This window comes from Myotis lucifugus, unplaced genomic scaffold (assembly GCF_000147115.1).
Source record: "Myotis lucifugus unplaced genomic scaffold, Myoluc2.0 scaffold_585, whole genome shotgun sequence".
Taxonomy (NCBI): Eukaryota; Metazoa; Chordata; class Mammalia; order Chiroptera; family Vespertilionidae; genus Myotis; species Myotis lucifugus.
Genome location: NW_005871633.1, coordinates 38,939 through 66,726, shown reverse-complemented (window position 1 = coordinate 66,726; position 27,788 = coordinate 38,939). Strand labels below are relative to the sequence as shown.

Here is a 27,788-nt window from a genome sequence, read left to right as displayed (position 1 = left end):
TCCTAGTGCAGCCCTGGTCGGGCTCAGAGCAGGGCAATGGGAGTTGGGGCCACTGCCCCTATCACACTCAAGGCAGGGTCGATGGGGAGGTTGCGGCGCCACCCCCTGTCACGCACAGAGCAGGGCCAATCAGGGGGTTGGGGTGCTGCCCCCTGTCACGCACAGAGCAGGGACCATCAGGGGGGTTGGGGCTCCATACCCTGTCACGCACAGAGTAGGGGCCGATAGGGGAGTTAGGGCACCGCCCTCTATCACCCACAGAGCAGGGTCGATGGGGAGGTTATGGCTCTACCCCGTCACACACAAAGCAGGGCCCGTGGGGGAGGGAGGGTTGGGGCGCCGCCCTCTATCACCCACAGAGCAGGGCTGATCAGGGGGTTGGGGCGCAGCCACTGTCACACTCAGGGCAGGGCCGATGGGGAGGTTATGGCTCTACCCTGTCACACACAGAGCAGGCCTGTGGTGGTGGGGGGGGGGGGGTTGGGGCGCCTCACCCTGTCACACACAGAGCAGGGCCGAACAGGGGGTTGGGACGCCGCACCCTGTCACACACAGCCGCAGGGTGATCAGGGGGTTTGGACGCTGTCCCCTGTCACGCTGATCCGGTGCCAGGAGGCCTCTCGGCTCCACTGATCCCGGTGCTGGGAGGCATATTACCCTTTTACTATATAGGATAGAGGCCTGGGGGCCGGCTGGTTTGCCCTGAAGGGTGTCCTGGATCAGGGTGGGGGTCCCCACTGGGGTGCCTGGCCACCCTGGATGAGGGGATGATGGCTGTTTGCAGCTGGTCACACACCCTTCAGGGTGGGGGTCCCCACTGGGGTGCCTGGCCAGTCTGGGTGAGAGGCTGAGGGCTGCTTTCAGGCTGGCGGTTGTTGATTGAAGCTCCCAACCGCTCCTTTTTTTTATTTTATTCTGGGCCAGCTTTAGCTCTGGCTCTAGCTCTGAGAGCAGGTATCTGGTTTGTTTCGGTTCTATAATCGAAACAATGTATAACTTCAGCTCTGAGATCCCGGCCTATATTTGTTAGAATGTTTCAAACTGCCAGCTCAGAGGCCGGCAAGGCAGGCGGGGAACATTGCAGTCTGCAGTCCCTGGAGCAAGCAAGCCTCATGTTCGCTTCCAGCTGCCTGGCTGCAGGCCGCCATCTTGGCTGACAGTTAATTTGCATAAGGATATGCTGATTAGCCAATGGGAAGGGTAGCGGTCGTACGCCAATTACCATGTTTCTCTTTTATTAGTGTAGATGTGTAATTTAGTTAACTTCTGAATACTTAATTGCTAAAAAATGAAAAACTTCAACAAGGTAGTAGAGTTCAGATGCAAACTCAGGTCTCCCCCATCCCAGGTTTTCCTCCCCCATGCTGCCAGAAGTCCACAGGGTTTCCAGGTCATTGAAGTTAACTGAAGTCTTTGCCATTTGGTTGTTAAAAATGCTTGACCCTAGCCCAGCTGGCTTGGCTAAATGGCTGACCCATGAACCAAGAGGTCACAATTCAATTCCCAGTCAGGGCACATGCCTGGGTTGCGGGTTCGATCCCCAGTGTGGGGCATACAGGAGGCAGCCAGTCAATGATTCTTTCTCATCATTGATGTTTCCCTCACCCTTCCTCTCTGAAATCAATGAAAATATATTTTTAAAAAATGCTTGGCTCGCCCTAGCTGGTTTGGCTCAGTGGATAGAGCATCAGCCGGCAGACTGAAGGGTCCAGGGTTCGATTCCGGTCAAGGGCACATGCCCAGGTTGCAGGCTCGATCTCCAATAGGAGGTGTGCAGGAGGCAGCCGATCAATGATTCTCTCTGATCATTGATGTCTATCTCTCTTTCCCTCTCCCTTCCTCTCTGAAGTCAATTAAAAAAATAAAAAATAAATAAAAATGATTGGCTCTAGGTTATCTCCTTTGCTTTTTTTCTGGATAAATAATATCATACCATTTTTTAAACAAATAAAATTGAAGAAAAATGGTACTGTTTGAGAAACTAGGAAAAAGAGAGAGAAGAAAATATATCTTGTAACTACGGAGAAAGGCCTCCCTCCCCCACACTTCCTGCAGCAGGCAAGAGCGTTCCTGGCACTCCCTCTCCAGTCCCCCACCCTTAAGGGGACCCCACAGCCCATCTAGCTTGGAGAACCTGAGCCTTACTCCTTCCACACACCAATCCTGATAAAAACCTGTGGACGAAAAAGAGAGCTATGCAATAATTCTGACAAGCTCAGTGACCAAAAGTAACCACACAGGATGGTCTGGTCACAAATTCCTAACTGGGCAGGTCACAGCAGATAGGCATGTCTCAGGCCGATAGCTTCTAGCTTCTTTAAGGGAGTTCTGTCCACTGTTTGTTTGTTTTTTTTTAATTTTTTTATTGCTTAAAGTATTACAAAGGGTATTACATATGTGTCCTTTTTTTCCCCCGCCCTTGACAATCCCCTGGCCTCCCCTACCCCCCAGTGTCTTATGTCCATTGGTTATGCTCATATGCATGCATACAAGTCCTTCGGTTGATCTCTTACCCCCCTCCCTCCTGCCCCCCAACCCTCCCCGTCCACTGTTCTTATACGTCTAAGACATACTTGTGAAATGTCAGTAATTTTCTTTTTTTAAAATATATGTATATAGGTTTTTAAAAATATTTTTATTGATTTCAGAGAGGGAGGGAGAAGGAGAGATAGAAACATCAATGATGAGAGAGAATCACTGATTGGCTGCCTCCTCCACACCCCCCACTGGGGATGGAGCCGGCAACCCGGGCATGTGCCCTGACCAGGAATCGAACTGTGACCTCCTGGCTCATAGGTTGCTGCTCAACCACTGAGCCACGCTGGCTGGGCTGTGACTAGGTTCTTGCCATGGGAAGCATCAGTGTATAAGGAAAGACAAACATTAGAGAGACCCTCTTCCTGTCAGGAAATAGAAAACAAATATATCTAGAGGTTTAGGTTTCCAGGTCAATCCACAGAGATATTTTCAAAAAGTGGTTAAGCGCCCTAACCGGTTTGGCTCAGTGGATAGAGCGTCGGCCTTCGGACTCAAGGGTCCCGGGTTCGATTCCGGTCAAGGGCATGTACCTTGGTTGCGGGCACATCCCCAGTAGGGGGTGTGCAGGAGGCAGCTGATCGATGTTTCTCTGTCATCGATGTTTCTAACTCTCTATGTAACTCTCTATCCCTCTCCCTTCCTCTCTGTAAAAAATCAATAAAATATGTTTTTTTAAAAAGTGGTTAAACTACAGTGCAGTTGACTCTGATTCATGGAAAACAGCATGTCTAGTGGCTTTCTTCCCGCTATCCCACCAGCAGTAAGATGTGAGCCCCTGTCGCCATTCCTTCGTGCCAGGCAGTACAGACAGTGCTGCCCTTTGCTTCCAACCAATAAGGAAGTATTCCAGCCCTCGCTGGTTGGGCTCAGTGGATAGAACTTTGGCTCTCAGACTGAAGGGTTCTGGGTTCGATTCCGGTTGCAGTCTCAATCCCCGACCAGGGCCATGTGGGAGGCATTGATGTGTCTCTCTCACATGGATGTTTCTCTGTCTCTCCCCCTCCCTTTCACTCTCTCTAAAATGTGGGTTAATGGGAAAATATCCTCCGGTGAGGATTAACAACAACAAAAACTTTTAAAAAACGGTATTCCAAATTGCAGATTTGTAGAGAAGGAAGGAGAGAATCCAGACTGCAGCTGGCAGCATCTGATGGTGAGGAAGCTGAGAGGTGGAGGGGGTGGGGTGGCTTAAGGGTCTCCATAAGTGTTCATACATTGGGCAGTTAAGATGGAAGTTTGAAGAATTCCCAGTCAGATTATATAAATAAATAGAAAATTCCTTAGGTTTGACTAGACTAAGGAGGCGATTCATTAGGGAGCTGCAGCTGAATGTAAAAACAGGTTACTACTAAAAATAAAAAAAAAAGGTTACTACTTGCACAAACACACACAGCGTCTTTTTTTTAAAGTCAGCACTTGATATAAGTGCTTTAAGTTTATTTTATTTTATTTAAAATATATTTTATTGATTTTTTACAGAGAGGAAGGGAGAGGGATAGAGAGTTAGAAACATCCATGAGAGAGAAAAATCGATCAGCTGCCTCCTGCACACTCCCTACTGGGGATGTGCCCGCAACCAAGGTACATGCCCTTGACCGGAATCGAACCTGGGACCCTTGAGTCCGCAGGCTGACGCTCTATCCACTGAGCCAAACCGGTTAGGGCGTCTTTCTTTTTTTTGTTGTTAATCCTCACCCAAGGATATTTTTTTCCATTGATTTTTTTTATTCCTCAAAGAGTGAAAGGGAAGGAAGGAAGGAGTGGGGAGGGGGGAGAAACATCAATGATTGGTTGCCTCCCGACGTGCCCTCACCAGCCAGGCATCCGGGGCTCCACTGGCAACCCGGGTATGTGCCCTTGACCAGGAATCAAACCTGAGACCCTTTGGTGCTTGGGCTGACACTCCAACCACTAACCCACACCGGCCAGGGCAACACACACACATACACACACACACACACACACACACACACACTGCATCTTTCAAGCAACCTTTTGCAACTTTACTTTAGATCAGTTTGAGTAAATCATAACTAGCCTGGCCGGTGTTCTCAGTGGTTAGACCAGCGGTTCTCAACCTGTGGGTCAAGACCCCTTTGGGGGTCAAATGACCCTTTCACAGGGGTCACCTAAGACTATCAGAAAACGCATATATAATTACATATTGTTTTTGTGATTAATCACTATGCTTTATTTATGTTCAATTTGTAACAATGAAATTGGGGGTCACCACAACATGAGGAACTGTATTAAAGGGTCGTGGCATTAGGAAGGTTGAGAACCACTGGGTTAGAGTGTTGGCCCAGCACCAGCACCTACGGGTATGTGGTTTATTCCTGGCCAAGGGCATGTATCCAATGTAACCAGTTGACATTTCTCTCTCTTTTCCCCTGGCCCCCCTCTAATCTCTCTGAAAAGCAAGGAAAAAAAAATCCTCTGGTGAGGATTAACAACAACAAAAATAGCACAGTAGGCCTGGGGGTGAGGGTGACGCTGGAGGGAGTCAGTGGGGGGAAAAGGGGGGTACTCATAATACTTTTAACAACAAAGATAAAAGAGAAAGAAACAGCTGAATGTCCTTGGCTTCAAATAAGAGGTGTTTTGATGGTGTGTGTGTGTGTGTGTGAAATGCCAATTGAGCAAGGTATTCAAAAGCAAGACTCCTTCCCTTCTTTAAAAACTGCCTCCTCCCACGTGCACGCTTATGTGTTCTGTGCTGTGCTCAAGACATGTGGATGATTGCCGAAACCGGTTTGGCTCAGTGGATAGAGCGTCGGCCTGTGGACTGAAGGGTCCCGGGTTCGATTCCGGTCAGGGGCATGTGCCTGGGTTGCGGGCTCATCCCCAGTGGGAGATGTGCAGGAGGCAGCTGGTCGATGTTTCTCTCTCATCGATGTTTCTAACTCTCTATCTCTCTCCCTTCCTCTCTGTAAAAAATCAATAAAATATATTAAAAAAAAAAAAAAAAAAGACATGTGGATGGTGGGGGGGGGAGGCAAAAGAGGGTAAAGGGGGGATAAACGGTGGCAGAAGGAGACTTGACTTTGGGCGAACACACTATATACAGAGGATGGATTATAGAATTATACACTTGAGACCTACATACTTTTATTAACCAATGTCACCCTCACAAATTCAATTTTAAAAGATACATGTGGGTGTGCCCTGTCCGGGTGGCTCTGTTGGTTGGAGCATCCTCCTGTACATTGAGAAGGTTTCGAGTTCTGTTCCGATCAGGACACATAAGTGGGTTTCGGGTTTGATCCCCAATCACCAGAGGCAATCTATTGATGTTTCTCTCTCTCTCTCTCTACCTCTCCCTCTCTCCCCCTTCCTCTCTCTCTCTAAAAGTCAATAAAAACATATCCTCGAGTAAGGATTTAACCAAAAAAATACATGTGGCTAAAGCAACAAGTCTTTTCAATGGATTGTGAACCCCTTACTTTTGCTTTATTTATTTTTTAATATATTTTTATTGATTTCAGAGAGGAAGGGAAAGGGAGAGAAACATCAATAATGAGAGAGGCCCTGGCTGCCGTGGCTCAGTGGATAGAGCGTCGGCCTGCGGACTGAAGGGTCCCAGGTTCGATTCCAGTCAAGGGCACATGCCCGGGGTTGTAGGCTCGATCCCCAGTGAGGGGTGTGCAGGAGGCAGCCAATCAAAGATTATCTCTCATCATTGATGCTTCTCTCTCTTCTTTCCTCTCTGAAATCAATAAAAATATTATTTATAAAAAATAATGAGAGAGAATCATTGATTGGCTGCCTCCTGCACACCTCCTACTGGGGATGGAGCCTGTAACCCAGGCATGTGCCCTTGACCAGAATCGAACCTGGGACTCTTCGGTCCACAGGCCCACACTCTATCCAGAGCCAAACCGGCTAGGGCCTTACTTTTGCTTTAATGTCCCTCACATTTTCATTTCCGGCGCCTCACAAGGGGTCCTGATGCCCAAAAGGATGAAGAAGAAAAAAAGCCAAAATAAATTACCGAATGTGACGTCTTTAAAACAGTAGGGAGGGTCATGCGCAGTTAAGTTGGAATGTGGGATAAAATAACCAAGTGGGTGAATTATGTGCACCGCAAATAACCGGAAGTTTTAGAGGAGCTGGAACTGGAACCTGGGTCCCCCCAGCCCCTCCCACCTTACTGGGTGATTCCCCACCTGTTACCTTAAAACTGGCCACCTGCCAACCAGCTGTGCCATGATGCTGTTAATTATATATGTATATTTTATTGTTTTCAGAAAGGATGGGTGAGGAAGGGAGAGAGAGAGAGATCAATGATGAGAGAGAATCATTGGTCAGCTGCCCCCGCAAGCCCCCTCCTGGGGATCCAGCTGGCAACCAGGGCATGTGCGGGGACTGGGAATTGAACCTTCACCTCCTGGCTCATAGGTCCACAACCATCTGGCCAGATGTTAAAGAGAACTGAACATCCCCGCAGCTCACCATTGCATTTATTTTAAAATCGGTGGAGGGCCTAGGGCTGCAGGGACTCTGAGGTGAACCCTGGGCCTAGCCACCTGCAGGCTGAAGCAGGAATGGAGAAGGCAGAGGGGAGGGACGGGAGAGGCTGGGCCCGAAGGAGGAGTGAGAGAGAAGCCCGAAAGGCCTTAAAGACAGAGTCTATAGCAAAACGTGTTTCTTTCTCTGGCGGGAGACTGGCCCCAGGCAAAGGGGAGAGACTGGGCGTGAACTGGGGCACCGGCGGCGGACCCGCCAGGCCTTCCTCCCCGCCCCCTTTCCCCCCGCCCCCCCCCGCCCCCAGCACGTTCCCTCTTCCAGTTTAAGAACTGCCAGTTCTGGGAGGTGGGATGGGGCTGGGAGGAGGGGGTAAGGGGAGAAAAATCAGATATATCTGTAATACTATCAACAATAAAAAATGTATTTAAAATAATAAAATATGGGGGGAAAAGAGCTGCCTATTTACCTGATTGCTTCTCTTTTGGAAATTTAGATGCCCCGCCCCCAGATATTCCGTGTAGATTAAACTTGGTGTCAAACCGGTACCGCAGGATCTCTTTTCTGCTTCCCTTTTAAAGATAAGCAGGGAGACGCCGTGAGGCCCGGCGATCCTCCAGGCGAGCAGCCCCCGACGCTCCCGTCCGTCAGGGCCGGGGTCCAATCAGAGTCCCTTTGGCCCGCACATGCCCCACCCTCTTTAAGAAATTCGGGAAGTTTCCTATTTTAAACCCAACAACCGGTTTGAGCGCCACCGCCCCCTACCCCCTCGGTGGCCGATTTCCATTGGGCAGCGGGGGCGGGGCGGGGGGGTCCGGGACCGACCGAGAGGGCGGCGGCAGCTCCCTCACTTCCGAGCGCCGCCCCCGCCCCCTTGGACGCGCCCCTCCCGGGACCCAGAAGCGTCTGGAGAGTTCTGGGAGGGCGGCACCCAGGACGCTGATTGGGCCGAGGGAGCCCGGGGGCAGGGCGCGCGGGGAACCCCCTGGAATGTTCCCGACCCGCCGCCAGGCCCAGCCCGCGGATTGGGCGAGCGGAGGGGGAGGGCGGGGCTCGGCGGGGAACTATAAGCCCAGCGCCCGCCGCGCCGCAGCAGCGAGCCCGCCCCGACCTGCCAGCTCCGCGCCCTCCTCGCCGCTCGTCGCGACCCCGCCCTCCGCGGTCCCGCAGCCCCGAGGACCGCCGACCGCCGCCCGCCGCCCGCGCTCAGGCTCCCGCTTCCGAACAGACCGAGCTTCTGGTTCCCGTCGCCGACCCGACCGGGACCGCCGCTTCTGAAAGGCCCGGACCGCAGCGCGCGGCGAGGGAGCAGGGCGCCGGCATGGCTAAAACCACGGCCATCGGCATCGACCTGGGCACCACGTACTCGTGCGTGGGCGTGTTCCAGCACGGCAAGGTGGAGATCATCGCCAACGACCAGGGCAACCGCACCACCCCCAGCTACGTGGCCTTCACCGACACCGAGCGGCTCATCGGGGACGCGGCCAAGAACCAGGTGGCGCTGAACCCGCAGAACACCGTGTTCGACGCCAAGCGGCTGATCGGCCGCAAGTTCGGCGACGCGGTGGTGCAGTCGGACATGAAGCACTGGCCTTTCCAGGTGATCAGCGACGGGGACAAGCCCAAGGTGCAGGTGAGCTACAAAGGGGAGACCAAGGCGTTCTTCCCCGAGGAGATCTCGTCCATGGTGCTGACCAAGATGAAGGAGATCGCCGAGGCGTACCTGGGCTACGCGGTGACCAACGCGGTGATCACCGTGCCGGCCTACTTCAACGACTCGCAGCGCCAGGCCACCAAGGACGCGGGGGTGATCGCGGGGCTGAACGTGCTGAGGATCATCAACGAGCCCACGGCCGCCGCCATCGCCTACGGCCTGGACAGGACGGGCAAGGGGGAGCGCAACGTGCTCATCTTCGACCTGGGCGGGGGCACCTTCGACGTGTCCATCCTGACGATCGACGACGGCATCTTCGAGGTGAAGGCCACGGCCGGGGACACCCACCTGGGAGGGGAGGACTTTGACAACAGGCTGGTGAACCACTTCGTGGAGGAGTTCAAGCGCAAGCACAAGAAGGACATCAGCCAGAACAAGCGAGCCGTGAGGCGGCTGCGCACCGCCTGCGAGAGGGCCAAGAGGACCCTGTCGTCCAGCACGCAGGCCAGCCTGGAGATCGACTCCCTGTTCGAGGGCATCGACTTCTACACGTCCATCACCAGGGCGCGGTTCGAGGAGCTGTGCTCAGACCTGTTCCGGGGCACGCTGGAGCCCGTGGAGAAGGCCCTGCGTGACGCCAAGCTGGACAAGGCCCAGATCCACGACCTGGTGCTGGTGGGGGGCTCCACCCGCATCCCCAAGGTGCAGAAGCTGCTGCAGGATTTCTTCAACGGGCGCGACCTCAACAAGAGCATCAACCCGGACGAGGCTGTGGCCTACGGGGCGGCAGTGCAGGCAGCCATCCTGATGGGGGACAAGTCTGAGAACGTGCAGGACCTGCTGCTGCTGGACGTGGCGCCCCTGTCGCTGGGCCTGGAGACAGCCGGGGGCGTGATGACGGCCCTGATCAAGCGCAACTCCACCATCCCCACCAAGCAGACACAGATCTTCACCACCTACTCGGACAACCAGCCGGGTGTGCTGATCCAGGTGTTCGAGGGCGAGAGGGCCATGACGAGGGACAACAACCTGCTGGGGCGCTTCGAGCTGAGCGGCATCCCTCCGGCCCCCAGGGGCGTGCCCCAGATCGAGGTGACCTTCGACATCGACGCCAATGGCATCCTGAACGTCACAGCCATGGACAAGAGCACCGGCAAGGCCAACAAGATCACCATCACCAATGACAAGGGCCGCCTGAGCAAGGAGGACATCGAGCGCATGGTGCAGGAGGCTGAGAGGTACAAAGCCGAGGACGAGGTCCAGCGCGAGAGGGTGTCTGCCAAGAACGCCCTGGAGTCCTATGCCTTCAACATGAAGAGCGCCGTGGAGGACGAGGGCCTCAAAGGCAAGATCAGCGAGGCCGACAAGAAGAAGGTGCTGGACAAGTGCCAGGAGGTGATTTCCTGGCTGGACTCCAACACGCTGGCGGAAAAGGAGGAGTTTGAGCACAAGAGGAAGGAGCTGGAGCAGGTGTGTAACCCCATCATCAGTGGACTGTACCAGGGGGCGGGAGGCCCGGGAGCTGCTGGCTTTGGGGCTCAGGCCCCCAAAGGGGGTTCTGGCTCTGGCCCCACCATCGAGGAGGTGGATTAGGGGCCCTACCTTATTTTTTTCATATTTGTCTCAGAGGGGACCTAAGGACCTTGCTATTGCCCTGTATGTGTGTTGTTTTTTTTAAAACTTTCAGTTCAATCTAAAGTTAGGTTAACGTGATTAACTTGCTTGTTTGTATTATTTCTTCTTGCTGTAACCAATGTTTCCTCTAGAATTCTTTGCATGTAGTATTATTTGGTTCTCTAGGGTGTCTTTTCTCTCTTAAATGAGTCAACACTGCCACCCTCTGTCTTATTTTTTGGGGGGGTGGGGACTTTGTAACAGATCAAAAGTCATGGGATTTTTTTTTATAGTTTGTAAGTTAAGGATGAAAAATAAAATGTTAATAATTTGTGCCTGTTTTTATTTGGGAGGTTAATGGGCTCTTCTGAAATATCTGCATTCCATAGACAGTGAAAGGGACAGTACTTCTGAAGAAAGGTGCACATATTAAAAGCCATGGCTATTTTTGTGGGGACTTAATTCTAGGTGGTAAATGACACCGCTGTCAGAAAACAAAAATTCTAGGTGACCATTTTGATTGGGGTGGGACTTGTTATAGAGGAGAGTAGGGACTGGAGCAGCAGAAGGGGTTTGGGTAGAAGAGGTGAGTTCAGAGGGGTTTATGGGTCCTCACTTGCACTAAGTGGGCAAAGCTTTTCAGTACCCACTTCTGACCTGTGAGTCTTATCTTTTGTTTAGGTTACACAGTACATACATTTGGGGGTGGGCAGAACAGCAAAAATGAGGTGCAGGTTCACTGGTTCTGTAAACCCCAGCTGGAGATCAAATGCAATTATTCATCCTCTCAGTTTGGGCTGCCTCCTTTTGTCTTATCTAAATGGCTCACTTCCACAGTTCTAAGATCATTTTGAGCAGAAATGTGCTCTAGCCAAGTGACACCTTCAGCCATGGCCATCCTAGCTGCAGTCATCTAAGTGAGCGGAGGAGGGAGATATCTCAAGACTTCGGGGCCTGGCAATAAGAGGGATGGGGATAGGCACTATACCGGGTTCTTTGAGTCACCCCAGTAATCCTCACCCCACTGCCCTCTACACGTCAGGTATTCTCAAGCTCTTTGTATAGGTGAGCATGTGGAGGTGTCACTGCAGTCACATCCAGGGCAAAATCAGCGCAAGGGATGGTTTGGGGGCCGGGCTGTTGGCATTGGGTTGTTCATGTCTGGTTCTAAGTAGTGTTTTTACCCCCATTTTAACAATCAGGGCCCTCTTTGTCCTTTTTATGGACAATCTCAAAAGAATAACAACTTAAAGTAATAGCAAATTTAATGCAGAAAGGAGAAGATAAAGCTGTTAGAGCTGGGGAGATAGGGAAATGGGCCTTCCTCCCACACAAGCCCTCCCGAGGGGTTCTTCCTGCCAGCAGTTAGGAGTCCTGAACACCGCCTCTCACCTGGGAGAATCCCAGCCTGCTTCCTGCCAAAAACAGTCTGGAAACACCTACTCCGAAATCAAACACAATGAAAATTCCATGTTCTCTCTCAATAAATTACCCTCTGGGGAAATCAAACATCTTAGCAATGACAACATACAGGAAGCCCTTCTCAAAAGCTTGTAAAGGAAAAGGAGTATAAGAGTTCTTTTGGTAACTGGGCCAATTCTCAATGGCCTGTTTTATTCACAGATAGGTAAAGTATAATATAATCTATGGTAATAGAATATCCTAAGTGCAATATAGGAAATATATCTTTTAGCTTCAAGCCATTCAAGTTCTGGTTCATTAACCTAGTGGTATTAAAATCATTTGGGCCCGGCCAGTGTGGACCAGTGGTTGAGCGTCGACCTATGAATGAGGAAGTCACAGTTCGATTCCGGTCAAGGGCACATGCCTGTGTTGCAGGCCAGATCCCCAGTGTGGGGCACATAGGAGGCAGCCAATTGATGATTCTCATCATTGATGTTTCTGTGTCTCTCTTTCTCTCCTTTCCTCTCTGAAACCAATAAAAAAATATTTTTAGAGGGAATAGGGAAACAATAAGGGAGAAAAAGGAGGGAACCTCACGTACTTGACAGGAGGTTTGAGCTCTGGAGTTGCTATAGTAACCAATCTAAGGGCATAGTGACCAATCAGAGGGGATATCAAGGCATAAAGATCTGCAGCCTTTATAAGCCGTAGAGAAAAGGGACTCAATGGGACTCTTTTCCCCTCCCCACGTGGGAATCTGCTTGTTTCTCAATAAATTTCCACCTTTTGCTATACCAAAATAATAATAATAATAATAATAATACAATAATAATGTATATATATATATATATATATATTAAATCATTTGGGAAGGCTAGAAAAAATATATACCCCTGGCTGGTGTTGCTCGGTGGTTAGAGTGCCGGTCCGCGCACCAAAGGGTCTTGGGTTCAATTCCTGGCCAAGGGAAAGTACCTGGGTTGCAGGTTCACTCCCCAGCCCTATCAGAGTGTGTGTGGGAGGCAACCAGTCAGATGTTTCTGATGTTTCTCTTTCACATCAATGTTTCTCTCTCTTTCTGTCCCTTCCATTCTCTCTAAAAATTAATGGGAAAAATATCCTTGGATGAGGATTAACAACAACAAAACAAAAAAATATATATGCCAGGCCTTCCCCCAAGTCGATTCTGAACCTCTGCGAGTGAGCATTGTATAGAGTTCAAGTTGCTCAGGTGTTTCTAATGTGCAACCAAAGTTGAGAAAAGCCTGCACAGAGGCTACTCCGGGTGTATTTTTAGAGGTGGGGGAGCAGGAAGGCGTCTGCTTCCAGCCGCCCTCGGTGGTAAGGCTCGTTGCTGTCAGTGGAGCCTGGAGGCTGGAAAGGCTTTACAAGTGTTGACCCCTGGCAGCAGCAGCAATGAGGGGTTAGGGAAGTCTCTAGTAACAGCACCTCCAGCAACATGAGAGAGAAAGAGAGAATTCCTGAGTCTAGGCCAGTTAAGTTCATGTCTCCCTCACTAGGGCAGTGAACATAAGCCATTGTCTACTTGTACACATAACACATATTGAAATTTCAAGCAAAATCACTTTGCAACATCAGCCACAGGTGGAAATCTAGTGAATACCACAGGATTCTTGGAAGAGATTTTTAAAAAATGTTTTAATTGATTTTTTTTTTTTTTTTTTTTTTTTAGAGAGAGAGGAAGGGAGAGGGATAGAGAGATAGAAACATAGATGAGAGAAAGCATTTATTGGCTGCCTCCTGCACACCCCCTCTGGGGATAGAGCTAACCACTGAGGAACACTGGCAGGCTGGAAGAGAGTTTTTTTTCATTGTTTTATATTTTATTGAATCTTTTTTTTATTGTCTAAAGTTTTACATAGATCTCCTTTTCCCCCAATTGTCCCCCTCCCACCCTCCAGCCATTCCCACCCCAGGCAAGCCCCCACCGCCCCAGTGTCTGTGTCCATTGGATATGCTAATATGCGTGCATACAAGTCCTTTGGTTGCTCTCTAACCCACCCCTCCCCTGCCATTTGTCTCTGGATCTATTCTTGTTCATCAAATTATGTTGATCATTATATCCCACATATGAGTGAGATTATGTGATATTTATCTTTCTCCAACTGGCTTGTTTCACTTAGCATAATGCTCTCCAGTTCCTTCCACGCTGTTGCAAATGGTTCTGTGTGTGTTCTTAAGGCTGAAGTGAGCCTCTCGTTGGCAGCATACAGTTGGGTCTTCTTTTTTATACATTCAGCCACTGTATGTTGGTTTCTTTTTTAATTGTTTTATTGCTTAAAGTATTACAAAGAGTATTATATATGTCTCCTTTTTTGTTCTCCCCTTGACCCTCCCCTAGCCTCCCATGCCCCCCAGTGTCTTGTGTCCATTGCTTATGCTTATATGCATGCATACAAGTGCTTTGGTTGATCTCTTACCCCCCCTCCCACCCCCAACCCTTCCGAGCCTTCCCGCTGTAGTTTGACAGTCTGTTCGATGTTGCTCTGCCTCTGTATCTATTTTTGCTCATCAGTTTATAATAGTCTTAATTATCCATAAATGAGTGAGATCATGTGGTATTTTTCTTTCATTGACTGGCTTATTTCATTTAGCATAATGCTCTCCAGTTCCATCCATGCTATTGCAAATGGTAAGAATTCCTGGAAGAGATTTTTTGATGGGAGCCTGAAACCTTGGGGGAAGGTAGGGCAGATAATTGCAGAAGAAAGTGAAGGATATTTCCTGCACTCACAACTGCATTCTTCCAAATTTTACTGTATGCTCACTGTGCCTAAATTATGTGACTCAAAAAGGAGACTGATTCTGTATGCTTCAGAAGCCTCAGTCACCTTGTTATATGTGGCTTTTGCTCAAAATGTTACCGGACAGGCCCTGGCTATGTGGCTCAGTTGGTTAGAGCATCATTCCGGTAAGCCAGGGTTTCAAGTTTGATGCCCAGTCAGGGCACATGCAAGAATCAACCAATGAATGCATAACTAGGTGGACAACAAATTGATGTTTCTCTCTCTCTCAAATCAATTTTTTAAAAATGTTACCAGAAGGGGTCTGGGCCCAGGGTGGTTCTGCCTAGGGCCCACTGGTGGTGTGTGGAGTCTTGATTTCCTGTAGGAAAAATTTCACATGAGTCCAGCTGGGGACTGTGAAACAAAGGAAGGCCTTAAGGTAGAAAAAGTAATAGGAATGAGAAGGTCAGAGAAAAGGGGGCTTTGAAGACGGGTTCAGGAGGTTAGCCTGGGACGAGCTGCCACTGCCCATGGCTCTGCTGGTAGCAAGTCTTGTGGTTTCCTTTAGAGTTTAGGAGAAAAACAGCAAAGATACAAGTCCTGGGCATGCTCTAGCGAGAATGTAGTAGATCCTTTGTCTTGAGGCTTTTTATCTTTCTTTGGGTGGCAGGAATTCTAGGGGAGGTCTCAGGTGAGGGTCTCAACAGAATATTCATTAGCTTTGCAGGTGTGTCCTAAATATGTTGGTTTGTCAAAATGTGTATAGAGAGGGGCCAGGGTTACTTTCTGATTAGTTTTATTTTTTACTAGAGGCACAATGCATGGATTTGTGCACCAGTGGGGTCCCTCAGTGTGGCCTGCAGGGATTGGGCTGAAACTGGCAGTCCAACGCCGCCTGCCGCTCTGCCTGCTGCTCCTGCTCATCCTGGCCTCACTGCACCTGCCACTGCCGCTGCTCAGTAGGTTAGCTGCTGCTCTGCTGCGGTCTCTGGGGTGTGGTGGCCAGGATACAGTGGCCAGCCACAAGCTGTGGTCTCTGGGTTATGGCGGCCAGCCGTGAGCCCTGTGTCTGATGCCTGTTGGTCAGCTGAGCAGCGGTCCTGCAGTGGGAGCACACTGACCCCCAGGGGCAGCTCCTGCATTGAGCATCTGCCCCCTGGTGGTCAGTGCACATCATAGTGACCAGTCGAAAGGTTACTTAGGCTTATATATATATAGATTATTTATTTTTTAAATAATTATTTTTTTTAAATTGATTTCAGAGAGGAAGGGAGAGGGAGAGAGAGATAGAAACATCAACGATGAGAGAGAATCATCGATCAGCTGCCTCCTGCATGCCCCACACTGGGGATCAAGCTTGAAATTTGGGCATGTGTCCTTGACCAGAATCAAACCCGGGACCCTTCAGTCCAAAGGCTGACACTCTATCCACTGAGCAAAACCAGCTAAGGCAATAAAGACATATTTTAAAAAATTGTTTGGCTTTGTCTAATTATTTTATCTGTTTCCCTTATTCCACTTGTCAAGGAATTTCCCTAGCTTACTATTCTGCCTTAAAAAGATGCCAACACACATCACCAAAAAACACTTGCATTTATAAATGAGGGGGTAGAGAAGGTCTAAGTAGGTGGGATTTGGGATAATGTACAAGTTTATGGGGCAAGAGCAAATGACTAAGGAAGATTGCTGAGAGCGAAGATTGGTGGGAGAATAGGGCCTGGCTGTGTTGCCACCCACCCCGACTGTGCTACCTTTCATAGGGTGCTGTTCAGAGCCTCCTGAACACCCCTCTGTTTGTGGCCAACTCCCATGCTCAGGGTAGGACCTGGAAAAGCAGGGCGGGGAGGAGCTGTTTCCTGGGTAGAGCCTGTTTGCAGGATGAGAAAGTTCTGGAGGCCGGTCACACAGCAATGTGAATATACGTCAACACTACTGAAGTGGGCACAAAAACGGTTAGAATGGTGTTTTTTTTAAAAAAATATATTTTATTGATTTTTTATAGAGAAGAAGGGAGAGGGATAGAGAGTTAGAAACATCCATGAGAGAGAAACATCGATCAGCTGCCTCCAGATGTGCCCGCAACCAAGGTACATGCCCTTGACCGGAATCGAACCTGGGACCCTTGAGTCCGCAGGCCGACGCTCTATCCACTGAGCCAAACCGGTTAGGGCAGAATGGTTTTTTAAAAAGATGGAATTTTGTATTTTAGTTTTTGTTAATCCTCACCCAATGAGATTTTGTTAATCTCATTGATTTTGAGAGAGTGGAAGGGAGAGGCGTTAGGTCTGCGCCACCAGGAGCCAGGCCAAGAGACCTGCGAGTTTAAGAACTGCTATTGCGTCCGGCTCAGCCTGTGCGGCCTCAGCCCGAGGGGCTGGGTCAGGGCGCCCCGCAGCCGGAGCTGCCTGAACCTCGGAAGGGAACGGGATGGCTGGTGGGCGCACAGCCCAGGCAGAGGGGGGCGCCCCAGTCGGCGGGGGCGTGTATCTGATCGTCTGGAGAGCAGGCCGTTTGCTTCCAGCTATGGGAAAACTTATCACAATATATTCCAGAAAACATGTCCAACAGGAGGGGCCAGGGGTAGTGCATCCTAACAAGGGCGGGGGGAGGGGGGCAGACAGAGAAACAGCGCATCGCCTCCCCCACGCCCGGACCGGGGACCGAGCCTGCGCCGCCCTAGACCCGAATCCCACCCGGACCCTTCAGTGCGCAGGCTGACACCACAGACCGGCTAGGGCTCGGATTCTGTATTTAAACATGTGCAGTTTACTGTAGTCAGTTATACCGGAAACGTTTAAGGAAGAAAAAGACATGACGCTAATGTGCCTGGCAGGGCTGTGGGCTCCCGTGGCGCTGCTAATTCAGTGTCTGTGCTCGTGGCGGGCGACAGCCCCTGGGAGTGAGCGGAGCCCACGCTGGGCCCGGCGAGGATCCGGAGCGGGAGTCCCGCCCCCTCGGAGGCCCCCGGGAACGCTCGCTGCGCGCGCATCGGCGGCGCGGACTGCCTCCCGCCTGGCCAGTCGGATCACCTGTTTTTTGTTTTTCAAGTACTATTCACAAAATATCTCTGAATAGTTGCCCGGGAGAGTGTGAAACATTCACTGATGGCCTCTCTCACTTTATTTTATTCTTGTTTGGACGAACAATGGGAAAATGTCGCAGGTGGAAGCAGGCATCTAAGAGGACAGCTACGGCCGCCAGGCCCCGGCTCACGCCGCCATAAATAGCCCGGCCTCGGCCCCGAGTGCCTCTTTGTCCCGGGACCTGCTTCATGGCTTCTGTGCGCGAAGCGCGGTGCCAGCCTGCCCCCAAAGCGGGGGATGGTGGGGGCCCGGCGCCCGGGCCATCTGTGCGCGGCTCCCGGCAGGTTCTACGGGACCCTGCCGGGGAGGGGACCGCAGTCCCGGGCTGAGCGGGTTGAGTCGCCATTACAGACGAGAGTGTCTGATGCCTGCGTGACGCCACTGCTTGGAACTGACCCAGCCGGGCATGGGGGCTCGGCTAGAGTCGTCCCGGCCTCCGCTGCCTCACTGGTTTCTTTGTGGGCCCCGGGTCCCCGCGGGCGGGCCTACAGCGCCTGGAGGGTAAGTGGGTGTGCGAGGCGGAATGGCTGCGCTCGCCGGGGTAGGACCGGGATGATGACCCCAGGTGACTCTGAGTGTCTCTCTGACGCCATCACCGCAGCGCGCTGACCACCTTCCCCGGGGCTGGGTCCCTGGTGCCTGGGGAGAAGTTGGTGGCCGGGAACCCTTATTAACCGCTTACTCCTGTTTCATTCCTCCTTTAGGGGTGTAGGTGTCCACCGGCGGCATCCTGAGGAAAGGTGAGTGGTAGGTGTGCCGCTCGGAGACCGTCCTCTTTCGTGGCTCTCCGGAGCCTGCTGCTTTCCAGTGAACAAATGCAACAGTGTATACATTCCATTTCATTTGGTGATTTTTCTAGGGACACTTTTTGGTTTACATACTCCGGTGGTGATTGCTTTTGAAAAATCTGTAACTCCCTATATGTTGTTTCTCCATCACTTTTCCTACATTCTGTGCAGTTCTAACTTATTTCCTACCTCTTTCCTTTCCCATCCTGTGTCTTTGAATGCACTACATCCCTTCCCAGAATGGCTTTCCCTGATCCAGGTCTCCCTAAGCTGGGAATGATGATTTCTCAGACTAGAGTCTCTGACGCTGGCTCTGAAGTGAAAAATTAAGTTCTGACTCGTTTGGGGAACTCTGGATATTTGGGTCTCTGAGAAGAGCCCATGGTTGGGTCCTGCCTCGGTTTGTCCTCACTGGCTGTTCTGTTTTCATCTTTGTAGCATGAGTTCTGGTAGCCCAGTGAGGGCAGTGCCCTTTCAGACATCTGCCCCTGACCTGGTGGACAGCCTGCGTTACTCCTGTTGGAGGGCTGGCATACCTAGGTGGTGAATGGTTCCTGCCACTTCCGGTTTTGACAGCCAGGGTCGTCCTCTCTGGCTACTATGGTGAGTCTCTGGTTTTTCTTGCAACCCCAGAGTGGTAGTGATGACCTGGTTGGACTAGAGTCTCTGAGCATTTCTCTGAGGATCTTGGAAACCATCTGACCCACTCACACCATCTCCCTTTTACACCCTGTGGCAGCTTCCCTGCCTGCCCAGCTTGATGTTTTTGATGGCTGTTGCCTGTATGGTTCTAATACATGCTTCTTTTATGAAATTTCAGGGTTTTGCTCACTCAAAGGATGCTATCTGGTGTTGAGCAGACCTAGGAACTCCCATCTTTCCTGCATTAGCCAGTGTGAGCAGCTGTCAACTGACCGGAGGAAAATACTGCCTAGAAATTTGGGAACAAATATCAGTAGCTTTCGCTTCTTTAAACAGGTGTATGGTTTTATCAAAATGATTCCAATAAAACATATTAAAGCAAATGAAGTGGATTCTTTGGTCTCAGTGAAAACATGATGGTTCAAAAAAGCCTTTTGCCGAGTTGGTTAAAACAGGTTGTTTAGATGCATTTTAAAAGAATATACTGGTGGTTGCAGGGCATGGGGAGTTTAATAGTTTTACAGGATTAATAAAGTTATGGAGAGGGTTGGTAGTGTTGATATGGAATTGAACCCAGGACCCCCTGGTGTGCAGGCTAATGTTCTAACCACTGTGTAGCACTGGTCAGGGCTTCAGGTGGTAATTTTAAAAAATACTGATTTCAGAGAGGGAGAGAAAGACACATCAATGATTATCTCATTGATTGGCTGCCTCCTGCGCGCCCCCTACTAGGGATCTAGCCCGCAACCTGGGCATGTGCCCGACACTCAACCACTGAGCCCCAATGGCTGGGCTTCACTCATTTTAAAAATTCTTATCTGAACATTTCTAGATTGATCCCCACCACTTAAACTGATCAAAGATCTTTTCCATCTGTTATTTTTCTTAGTCACTTTTGCTAGTTTTTCTTGAATTGCCTTGTTACTCCTAGAGGGCAAGGTCACCTCCCATGCTATTCTCTGGTCAAGGCTTTCCCTGAGCGTTCAGTCTTAGGCCCACATTTAGGATTATCCCTGTTTAAAAAGAACATGTTTTCTAAAAGGTGAATTTAATTAAAATCTTTCACTTGGCTCTCTAATGTCCTTAGGGCAAGAACCAAACTAATCTGTACCAGTTAAGGTTACTTTTATAGAGGTAACTGGGATGGTGCTGGGGGTAGAAGAATTGGACTTTTTCCTCCATGGAAATATTTAATTACCATTAAATATTACTTAATAATAGAAGGTCCCAAGCACATGATTCCATTTGGATCTCAGGCCTCATTTTGTATATCTTAGCCACCGTGTACTGTACTTTCTGCATTCACTTCATTGAGTCCCTAAAAATGAACTTTGTCCACTTTACAGCCAAGAAAAGGAAGGCTCCCTGGTGTTAAATAATTTGCTTAAGCACAGAGATAGGAAGTACCAGGATTCAAATTCCATTGTCCCCCCTGTACCCAACCATCAGCCACCTTCTGAGCATCAGTTTTCCCTTTTCTCCCAATCAGAGGAAACCAGCAGCTGAATTGTGGCTTTATCATTCCTTACCTGACTTGGAAAGGTTTTGTATTGATTTTTAGAGAGGCAGGGAGAAAGAAACATCGGGTCGGTTGCCTCCTGCTTGCCCCCTACTAGAGATGGAGCCTGCAACCCGGGCTTGTGCCCTGACAGGAAATCCCAACTGGCAGCTGGTTCATGGGAGGATGGCCAAACCAACTGAGTCACACTGGCCAGGGCTGCTGGCTGTTCTTCATGCTTTTATTCTACATCCTTGATACAATGCTTGGATTTATATCTTCGTGACTTTCATAAATATGGATTAATTCTAGTTCTATTGCAACTGTTTTTTCATAATCCATTTTCCCCCCATTTTTTTGGTTAATCCTCACCTGATAATATTTTTCCATTGATTTTTAGAGAGTGGAAGGGGGGAGAGAGACAGTGATTGGTTGCCTCCTGCATGCACTCAACCAGGGCTGGGGAACCTGCAAGCAAGGTCCCCTTTTTTAGAATCAAACTGGGACCCTTCAGTCCACAAGCTGATGCTCTATCCGCTGAGCCAAACTGGCTCGGGCTCATAAGTGCACTTTTTTAGGGTGACTAGCACATAGGAAGTATAGTGGATGGCTAAGATTCTGGTGTCAGACAACACTTGACTGTCATTTTGGCTAAGTTTACTTAGCTGCTCACAATTTCCTCATTTGTAAATGGATAAAACAGTACCTACCCTTACAGAATTGTTCAAGATACATAAATGCAACCTTAACTGGTTTGGCTCTGGATAGAGCATCAGCCTGTGGATTGAAGGATCCCAGGTTTGATTCCGGTCAAGGGCATGTACCTTGGTTGCCGGCACATCCCCAGTAGGGGGTGTGCAGGAGGCAGCTGATGGATGTTTCTAACTCTACCCCTCTCCCCTCTCTGTAAAAAAATCAATAAACTAAAAAAAAAAAATACTTAAATGCACTGAAAACAGCGCCTGGCACATAGCAAACCCTATTTAGGTTATTAGCCACAGTCGTTTCAAATAGCTATTAACTTCCACAGCCTAGTCAGCACCTTACCCTTCATTAACCCCTGGCTGGCATCTAGATGGTCAACTTATCCCTAGGGTCTGTTGGTTCCATTGCCCTACTTTCTTAGAGTTGATGATTTGAGAAGACCCCACCCCAAGACACTTTCTCACCCCATCAGGTCCTAGGAGTGGAACAACTTCGGAAGTAAACAGTCTTCCCTCCCACCCCTCGGAGCAGATCTCCCCGAAGCTCTCCTGGTAGCTACTCAGCAGAGTCTGGCCTAGCTCAGCCACCCAGACAGCGAACCCCCTGGGGCCTGGCCGCCTGTCTCATCCCAGGGATACTCAACAGCGCCCACCCCTCCAGACGCCACCCTGCCAGCTGCCCCGGCTAGAACCCTTGGAGTCTGCTGGACTCCTTTTCTTGCACACTGGATCCAATAATTTCAAGAGAAACATCAAAAGTGCTTTATTCAAAGTAGTGTCCATCGCTAGCTACACATTTCCCCCATCTTTCAGGTAATTGGTGGAGACCGTCCCAATTGAACTTTTCTTGTTTTGAGGCAAACCATTCAGAGACCCAATTTTCCACTTGGTACGTTTTGAAGTGCTGCTCAGAAAGTGCGTGTGCCATCGATCAGAACAAGTGGTCATCTGAAGGAGCAAGGTCTGGTGAATACGGTGGGTGGGTTAATACTTCCCAGGCAAGATCTTTTAACGCAGCGGTTCTCAACCTGTGGGTTGCAACACCTTTGGGGGTCGAACAACCTTTTCACAGGGGTTGCCTAAGACCATCAGAAAACACATAATTACATAGTTTTTGTGATTAATCACATGCTTTAATTATGTTCAATTTGTAACAATGAAATTGGGGGTCACCACAACATGAGGAACTGTATTAAAGGGTCGCGGCATTAGGAAGGTTGAGAAGCACTGTTTTAACGTGTCTTTAACTGGTTTTGAAGTGTGTGATGGTGCGTCATCATGAAGCAAAATTACTTTGCCATGTCTTCTGGCACATTCTGGTCCTTTCACGATCAAAGCGTGATTCACATTGATTATTTGTTGTCGGTAGCGATCAGTATTAACGGTTTCACCTGGTTTTAGAAACTCATAATACACCACACCTTCCTGATCCCACCAAACGCAGAGCACTGTCTTCTTTCCGCAGCGATTTGGCCTTGCAGTCGATGTTGATGGTTGACCTGGATCAACCCATGATTTTATGCATTTGGGATTCTCAAAATAAATCCACTTTTCATCGCCAGTCACAATTCGATGCAAAAAAGTATTCTTTCGTGCTGTTGAAGCAACATTTTACTGATGACTTTTCAGTTTTCCATTTGTCTTTTGTTCTGTTGATGTGGCACCCATTTTCCTTCCTTTAAAATCTTTCCCATTGCTTGTAAACGATCGGAAATTGTTTGCTGAGCAACATTTAATCTTTTTGCAAGTTTTTATTTTTTTAAAATATCTTTTATTAATTTTTTACAGAGAGGAAGGGAGAGGGATAGAGAGTTAGAAACATCCATCAGCCGCCTCCTGCACACCCCCCACTGGGGATGTGCCCGCAACCAAGGCACATGCCCCTGACCGGAATCGAACCTGGGACCCTTCAGTCCGCAGGCCAACACTCCATCCACTGAGCCGAACTGGCCAGGGCTGCAAGTTGTTTTTGAGTTTGACACGCATCTTCATCCAATAATGCTTGTAATTGTTGGTCTTCAAACTTTTTTGGCTGACCTGGACGTTCATTGTCTTTCACATTGAAATCATCATTTTTAAAGCGTTTCAACCAGCGTTCACAAGTATCTTGAGATGGAGCATGTTCACCATAAGCTTCCTGAAGTATATGATAACTTTTTCTTCAAAATAAAGTAATGAATTAAAACTTCCCACAAATGCTCTTTTTGGGCATGAAATTTGACATTTTTAAGCATAAAAATATCTATGATGTTAACACCTTCAGCAGATTTGACATGAAGTTTTTTTTAAATATATATTTTATTGATTTTTTTACAGAGAGGAAGGAAGAGGGATAGAGAGTTAGAAACATCGATGAGAGAGAAATATCGATCAGCTGCCTCCCACACACCCCCTACTGGGGATGTGCCCACAACCCAGGTACACGCCCTTGACCGGAATCGAACCTGGGACCCTTCAGTCCGCAGGCCGACGCTCTATCCACTGAGCCAAACCGGTTACGGTTGACATGAAGTTTTGAAGCTTGCTGTCAATACAACAAAATAGCATACATATCAAATTGCATATATGTCAACATATGTGTAACTCCATCTATTGAAAAACATCTGCATTATTAACCGGTACACCTAGTAGATTGTGAGGAAATCCTGGAGGCGAGAAATAAACTGACAAACTGCTTTGGATATTGCTTGTGGGAATGTGACTTTATATAAGCCCTTTGGAAAACAATTTGGCAATATCTTAAATATGAAGCAATTTTTTTTTAAATCCAGTGTTTCCACTTCTGATAATACACCCTAAGCAGACTCACGTGCATATAGGGTTAATGCACACAAAAGTCCTCGCTAGCAGAAGAAAAGGAAACTACTCCAACATTCTGCAGCAGGAGAATGGATAAAGCGTCTGTTCATACAGTACACGGCAGCAATGAAGTGTCGCCTGCAGCAGTGGTGTGACTCGCACACCGGCATGGGTTAGTCTCACAATGTGAAGAAAAGGGCAGCCCACAAAAGGACACATGTAGTGTGTGATGTTTAAAAACATTTACGCCCTGACTGGTTTGGCTCATGGAGAGAGCGTCGGCCTGTGGACTGAAGGGTCCTGGGTTCGATTCCGGTCAAGGGCATGTGACTTGGTTGCAGGCACATCCCTGGTAGCGGGTGTGCAGGAGGCAGCTGATCGATGCTTCTCTCTCATCGATGTTTCTAACTCTCTTTCCCTCTCCCTTCCTCTCTGTAAAAAATCAATAAAATATATATATTAAAAAAAAAACATTTACAACGGAAGAGCATATTAGAGAAGTATAGTAAAAGCAGCAACAAATGTAGTGGTTACCTGGGCTGTGACACGATAAGGGGGTGGGTAGGGAGACGGATGCAGTCACGGAGGTGGACATGGAACTCCATGGGAGCTCATGACAATATTTTTCATATTTTTGTGTCTGAACTATTAAATCTTTTTATTTTAGAGAGAGACATTGATTTGCTGTTCTACTTATTTATGCATTCATAGGTTGATTTTTAAAAAATATATTTTTACACAGACAACGGGGTAAGGGCAGGATTGGGGGGTGAGGGGACAATGAGGGGATAAAGACATATTTGTAATACCTTAATCAATAAAAAATTTTAAAAAATATATTTTTATTGATTTTAAGGGAGAGAGAAACATTGATGTGAGAGTAAAACACTGATAGGCTGCCTCCTGCACGCCCCCTGCCGGGGATCCAGCCACAATTCTGGCAAGTGCTGCCCTGCTAGGGAATCAAACCAGCAACCTTTTAGTGCTCAGAGGGATGCCCAACCAACTGAGCCTTACTGGCCAGTTATATATACCAGTATATTTCAGAGAGGGAGAGGGAGAGAGAGACAGAAACATCAGTGATGAGAGAGAATCATTGGTTGGCTTGCAGCCCTCTCCTGCCTGCCCCCCCCCTCAACTAGGGATCAAGCCCCAAACCCAAGCAATGCCAACCAGGCCATTGGTTGATTCTTGTATGTGCCCTGACGAGGGATCGAACCCACAACCTTAGCATATCGGGACAATCGATTCTCTAAACAACTGAACTACCCAGCCAGGGCTGAACTATTTTTTAAAAATATGTTTTTATTGATTTCAGAGAGAGAGAGAGAGAGAGAGAGAGAGAGAGAGAAACATCAATGATGAGAGAGAATCATTGATTGGCTGCCTCTTGCACGCCCCCTACTGGGGATTGAGCCTGCAACCTGGGCATGTGCCATGACTTGGAATCAAACCGTGACCTCCTGGTTCATAGGTCAATGCTCAACCATTGAGCCACACCAGCCGGGCTGAACTATTTGTTAACTTAAAAACATGATTGGGAACCTGTGAATCTCAAAGGGCTGAACAAAACCAAAGCTAAGCCACCCCACAGGGACACTACCGGGCTCCAGAGCTGGGGCTCCCGTGGAAGACAACTGTTTCCAAGGTGAGGCAGAATGAAGACATGGGCTCACTCAGGCCCACAGGGACAGGTCAGCAGGCGCAGTAACAGGTGATGAAAACCTCAGAGAACAGAACTGCAGGCTAAAGGGAGTCTGAGATAAAGGGAAGAATTTAATCCATTGTACAGGAACAGAGCATTATAAAAAAGGCAGATTTGAAAAAGAAGCAAGTGAAGCAAATAGAAATTGTAGAATTGAAATAAATACATAACACAATAAATATGTTAAGTAACAGACCAGCATAAAGAAGTAGTGACTTAGAAAAAATCATCCACTATGTGGAGTAGAGAAAACATGAATACTATGGAAGGGGAGTTAAGGAGGGACGGGATGAGATGATCTGGCCTTCAGCATGTTTTGGGTAGAGCTGCCCTCATCTGCTTTGGTACAATGGCAGCATCCTTAGCTCTGCCCAGTGGCATATGTGGGCATCTGGCATTGAGCAGCCAGGGCTATCTGTTAGTTAGACTATTTTTTTTAAGTATAATTTTATTGATTTCAGAGAGGAAGGGAGAGGGAGAGAGATAGAAACATCAAGGATGAGAGATAATCATTGATGGGCTGCCTGCAACCCAGGCATGTGCGACTGGAATTGAACCCAGGACCCTTCAGCCCGAAGGCCGACGCTCTATCCACTGAGCCAAACCAGCTAGGGCTGTTGTTTATTTATTGTAGAACTTTCTCGTCCGTTAACATCCTACTTCACGATTGTCTTTGATTGTGTTATTTCCCAAAGAACAAGGAAACATTATTCTAAGTATCTGCTGACTTTTTAAAAATGTTTTTTATTAATTTCAGAGAGAGGCAGGGATAGGAAGAGAGAGATAGAAACATCAACGATGAGAGAGAATCATTGATTGGCTTCCTCCTGCACACCCCCCACTGGGGATGAAGCCCACAACCTAGGCCTGTGCCCTGACTGGGAATTGAACCGTGACCTCCTGGTTCATAGGTCGATGCTCAACCACTGAGCCACACCATCTGGGCTCTGCTGACTCTCAAAATGTTAAACTGTATTGCCCCCAGTCAGGTGAGCCTCAGGTGGAAGAGGGTCACATTCTTGGCTGGCTATTGCCTGTCATTAAATCATTAAATTCTAAAGAATGTAGTGCAGATAGAAATGTCAGCCAATTATCCCCAGTGTAATGCTGATGTCAGGCAATAAACAGGGAGCTGTCTCTAAAGGGCCTGGCAACAGGGCGGGGACACCCTGGATGGGGAGCCTCCCTCCCAGCAGAAGGGAGGAAGTGACTGCTCCCCCGGGTTGATTTCTCATAAAGGAGACTGAGCAAATACCGTAAACAATTACTGTTTAGTAATTTTATTATGGAACTTGTATACGGGAGAAGAGGTTCTTCCGTCTTCTGTGGAGCTGTGACCCCTACGGGTGGTGGGAGCTGCAGGCGGGACTCAGGGAGATCCAGAAACCCAGAAATGGACTCGGTGGCCTTTGAGGATGTTAATGTGGAGTTCACCAAGGAGGAGTGGGCTTTCCTGGGTCCGACCCGGAAGAAACTCTACACAGATGTGATGCTGGAAACCTTCTGGAACCTGGCATCCGTTGATTATAATGCTTTTTCTAGCATGTATTTTAGAAGAAAAATGTGAAGACCATGACAGTGAAGATCAGTATGATAATCGTGGGGTGAATCTTAGCAGTCATATGGTAGGGAGTCTCTGTATAAGGAAGCATGGTAGTCAGTGCAGACAAAACTTCAGCCAGATTCCAAATCACAGTGAAAAGAAGGAAACTCCTACTGAAATAAAACAACTAAATCCAGGTTGTGTAGGCAAATCTTCATGCGTTATTTAGCTATATATATAAAAAGCCAGCGACCATAAGGGCCATAACGACCAGAACGACTGGTCGCTATGATGCCCACTGTGGCCAGCAAACCAGCCCAATCAGGGAGTGGGGCTGGCTGGCCAACCTCGCAGCCCCTCCCCCCTGCTGGCCTGCCCCTGATTGGACTCTCCCACCCCAATCAAGAGCAGGGAAGCAGACCAAACGGCCCCTCCCTTCCCCGCCCCGCAGCCAGCCCCACCACAGAGGCCCTCAGCCCCTCCCCCCAGGTGGCCCGCCCCTATCGCACCCCCCACCCAATAGGGGGCGGGGCTGGCCAGCCAACGTCCTGCAGCCCGTCCCCCAGGTTGCTGGCCCCCAATCGACCCCCCCAACCACAATCGGG

At 49.0% G+C, this 27,788-nt stretch overlaps 2 protein-coding genes, 1 long non-coding RNA gene and 2 other non-coding genes across 5 annotated transcripts in view; all 5 read left to right on the top strand.

Moving 5' to 3' along the window:
* The window catches only part of LOC102425512 (heat shock 70 kDa protein 1-like), a 19,134-nt gene extending 8,533 nt beyond the window's left edge, over positions 1–10,601 (top strand). The window contains exon 2 of the mRNA XM_006104596.3: positions 10,241–10,601. Within this exon, the coding sequence (XP_006104658.1) occupies positions 10,241–10,249 (9 nt within the window). The 3' untranslated portion in view covers positions 10,250–10,601. The remainder of the gene's footprint in view (positions 1–10,240) is intronic.
* LOC102425210 (heat shock 70 kDa protein 1) lies at positions 8,134–10,601 on the top strand. Its single transcript, XM_006104595.3, has one exon. It carries the CDS (start codon positions 8,324–8,326, stop codon positions 10,247–10,249), a length of 1,926 nt encoding a protein of 641 aa, XP_006104657.1. The 5' UTR covers positions 8,134–8,323; the 3' UTR covers positions 10,250–10,601.
* A 7,052-nt stretch (positions 10,602–17,653) lies between these two features.
* On the top strand, positions 17,654–19,317 carry LOC106694713. Its single transcript, XR_001345764.2, has 4 exons — positions 17,654–18,005; positions 18,209–18,244; positions 18,731–18,895; positions 19,113–19,317. It is a non-coding gene; the product is annotated as an uncharacterized LOC106694713 (long non-coding RNA).
* LOC111823628 lies at positions 18,054–18,115 on the top strand. The gene has a single exon (XR_002826699.1). It is a non-coding gene; the product is annotated as a small nucleolar RNA SNORD48 (small nucleolar RNA).
* On the top strand, positions 18,565–18,632 carry LOC111823627. The gene has a single exon (XR_002826698.1). It is a non-coding gene; the product is annotated as a small nucleolar RNA SNORD52 (small nucleolar RNA).
* Positions 19,318–27,788: the final 8,471 nt, after the last annotated feature.

Bases quoted from the DNA above. Each gene is read 5' to 3' on its own strand.
- LOC102425210 (XM_006104595.3), top strand. From the start codon at position 8,324: ATGGCTAAAACCACGGCCATCGGCATCGACCTGGGCACCACGTACTCG.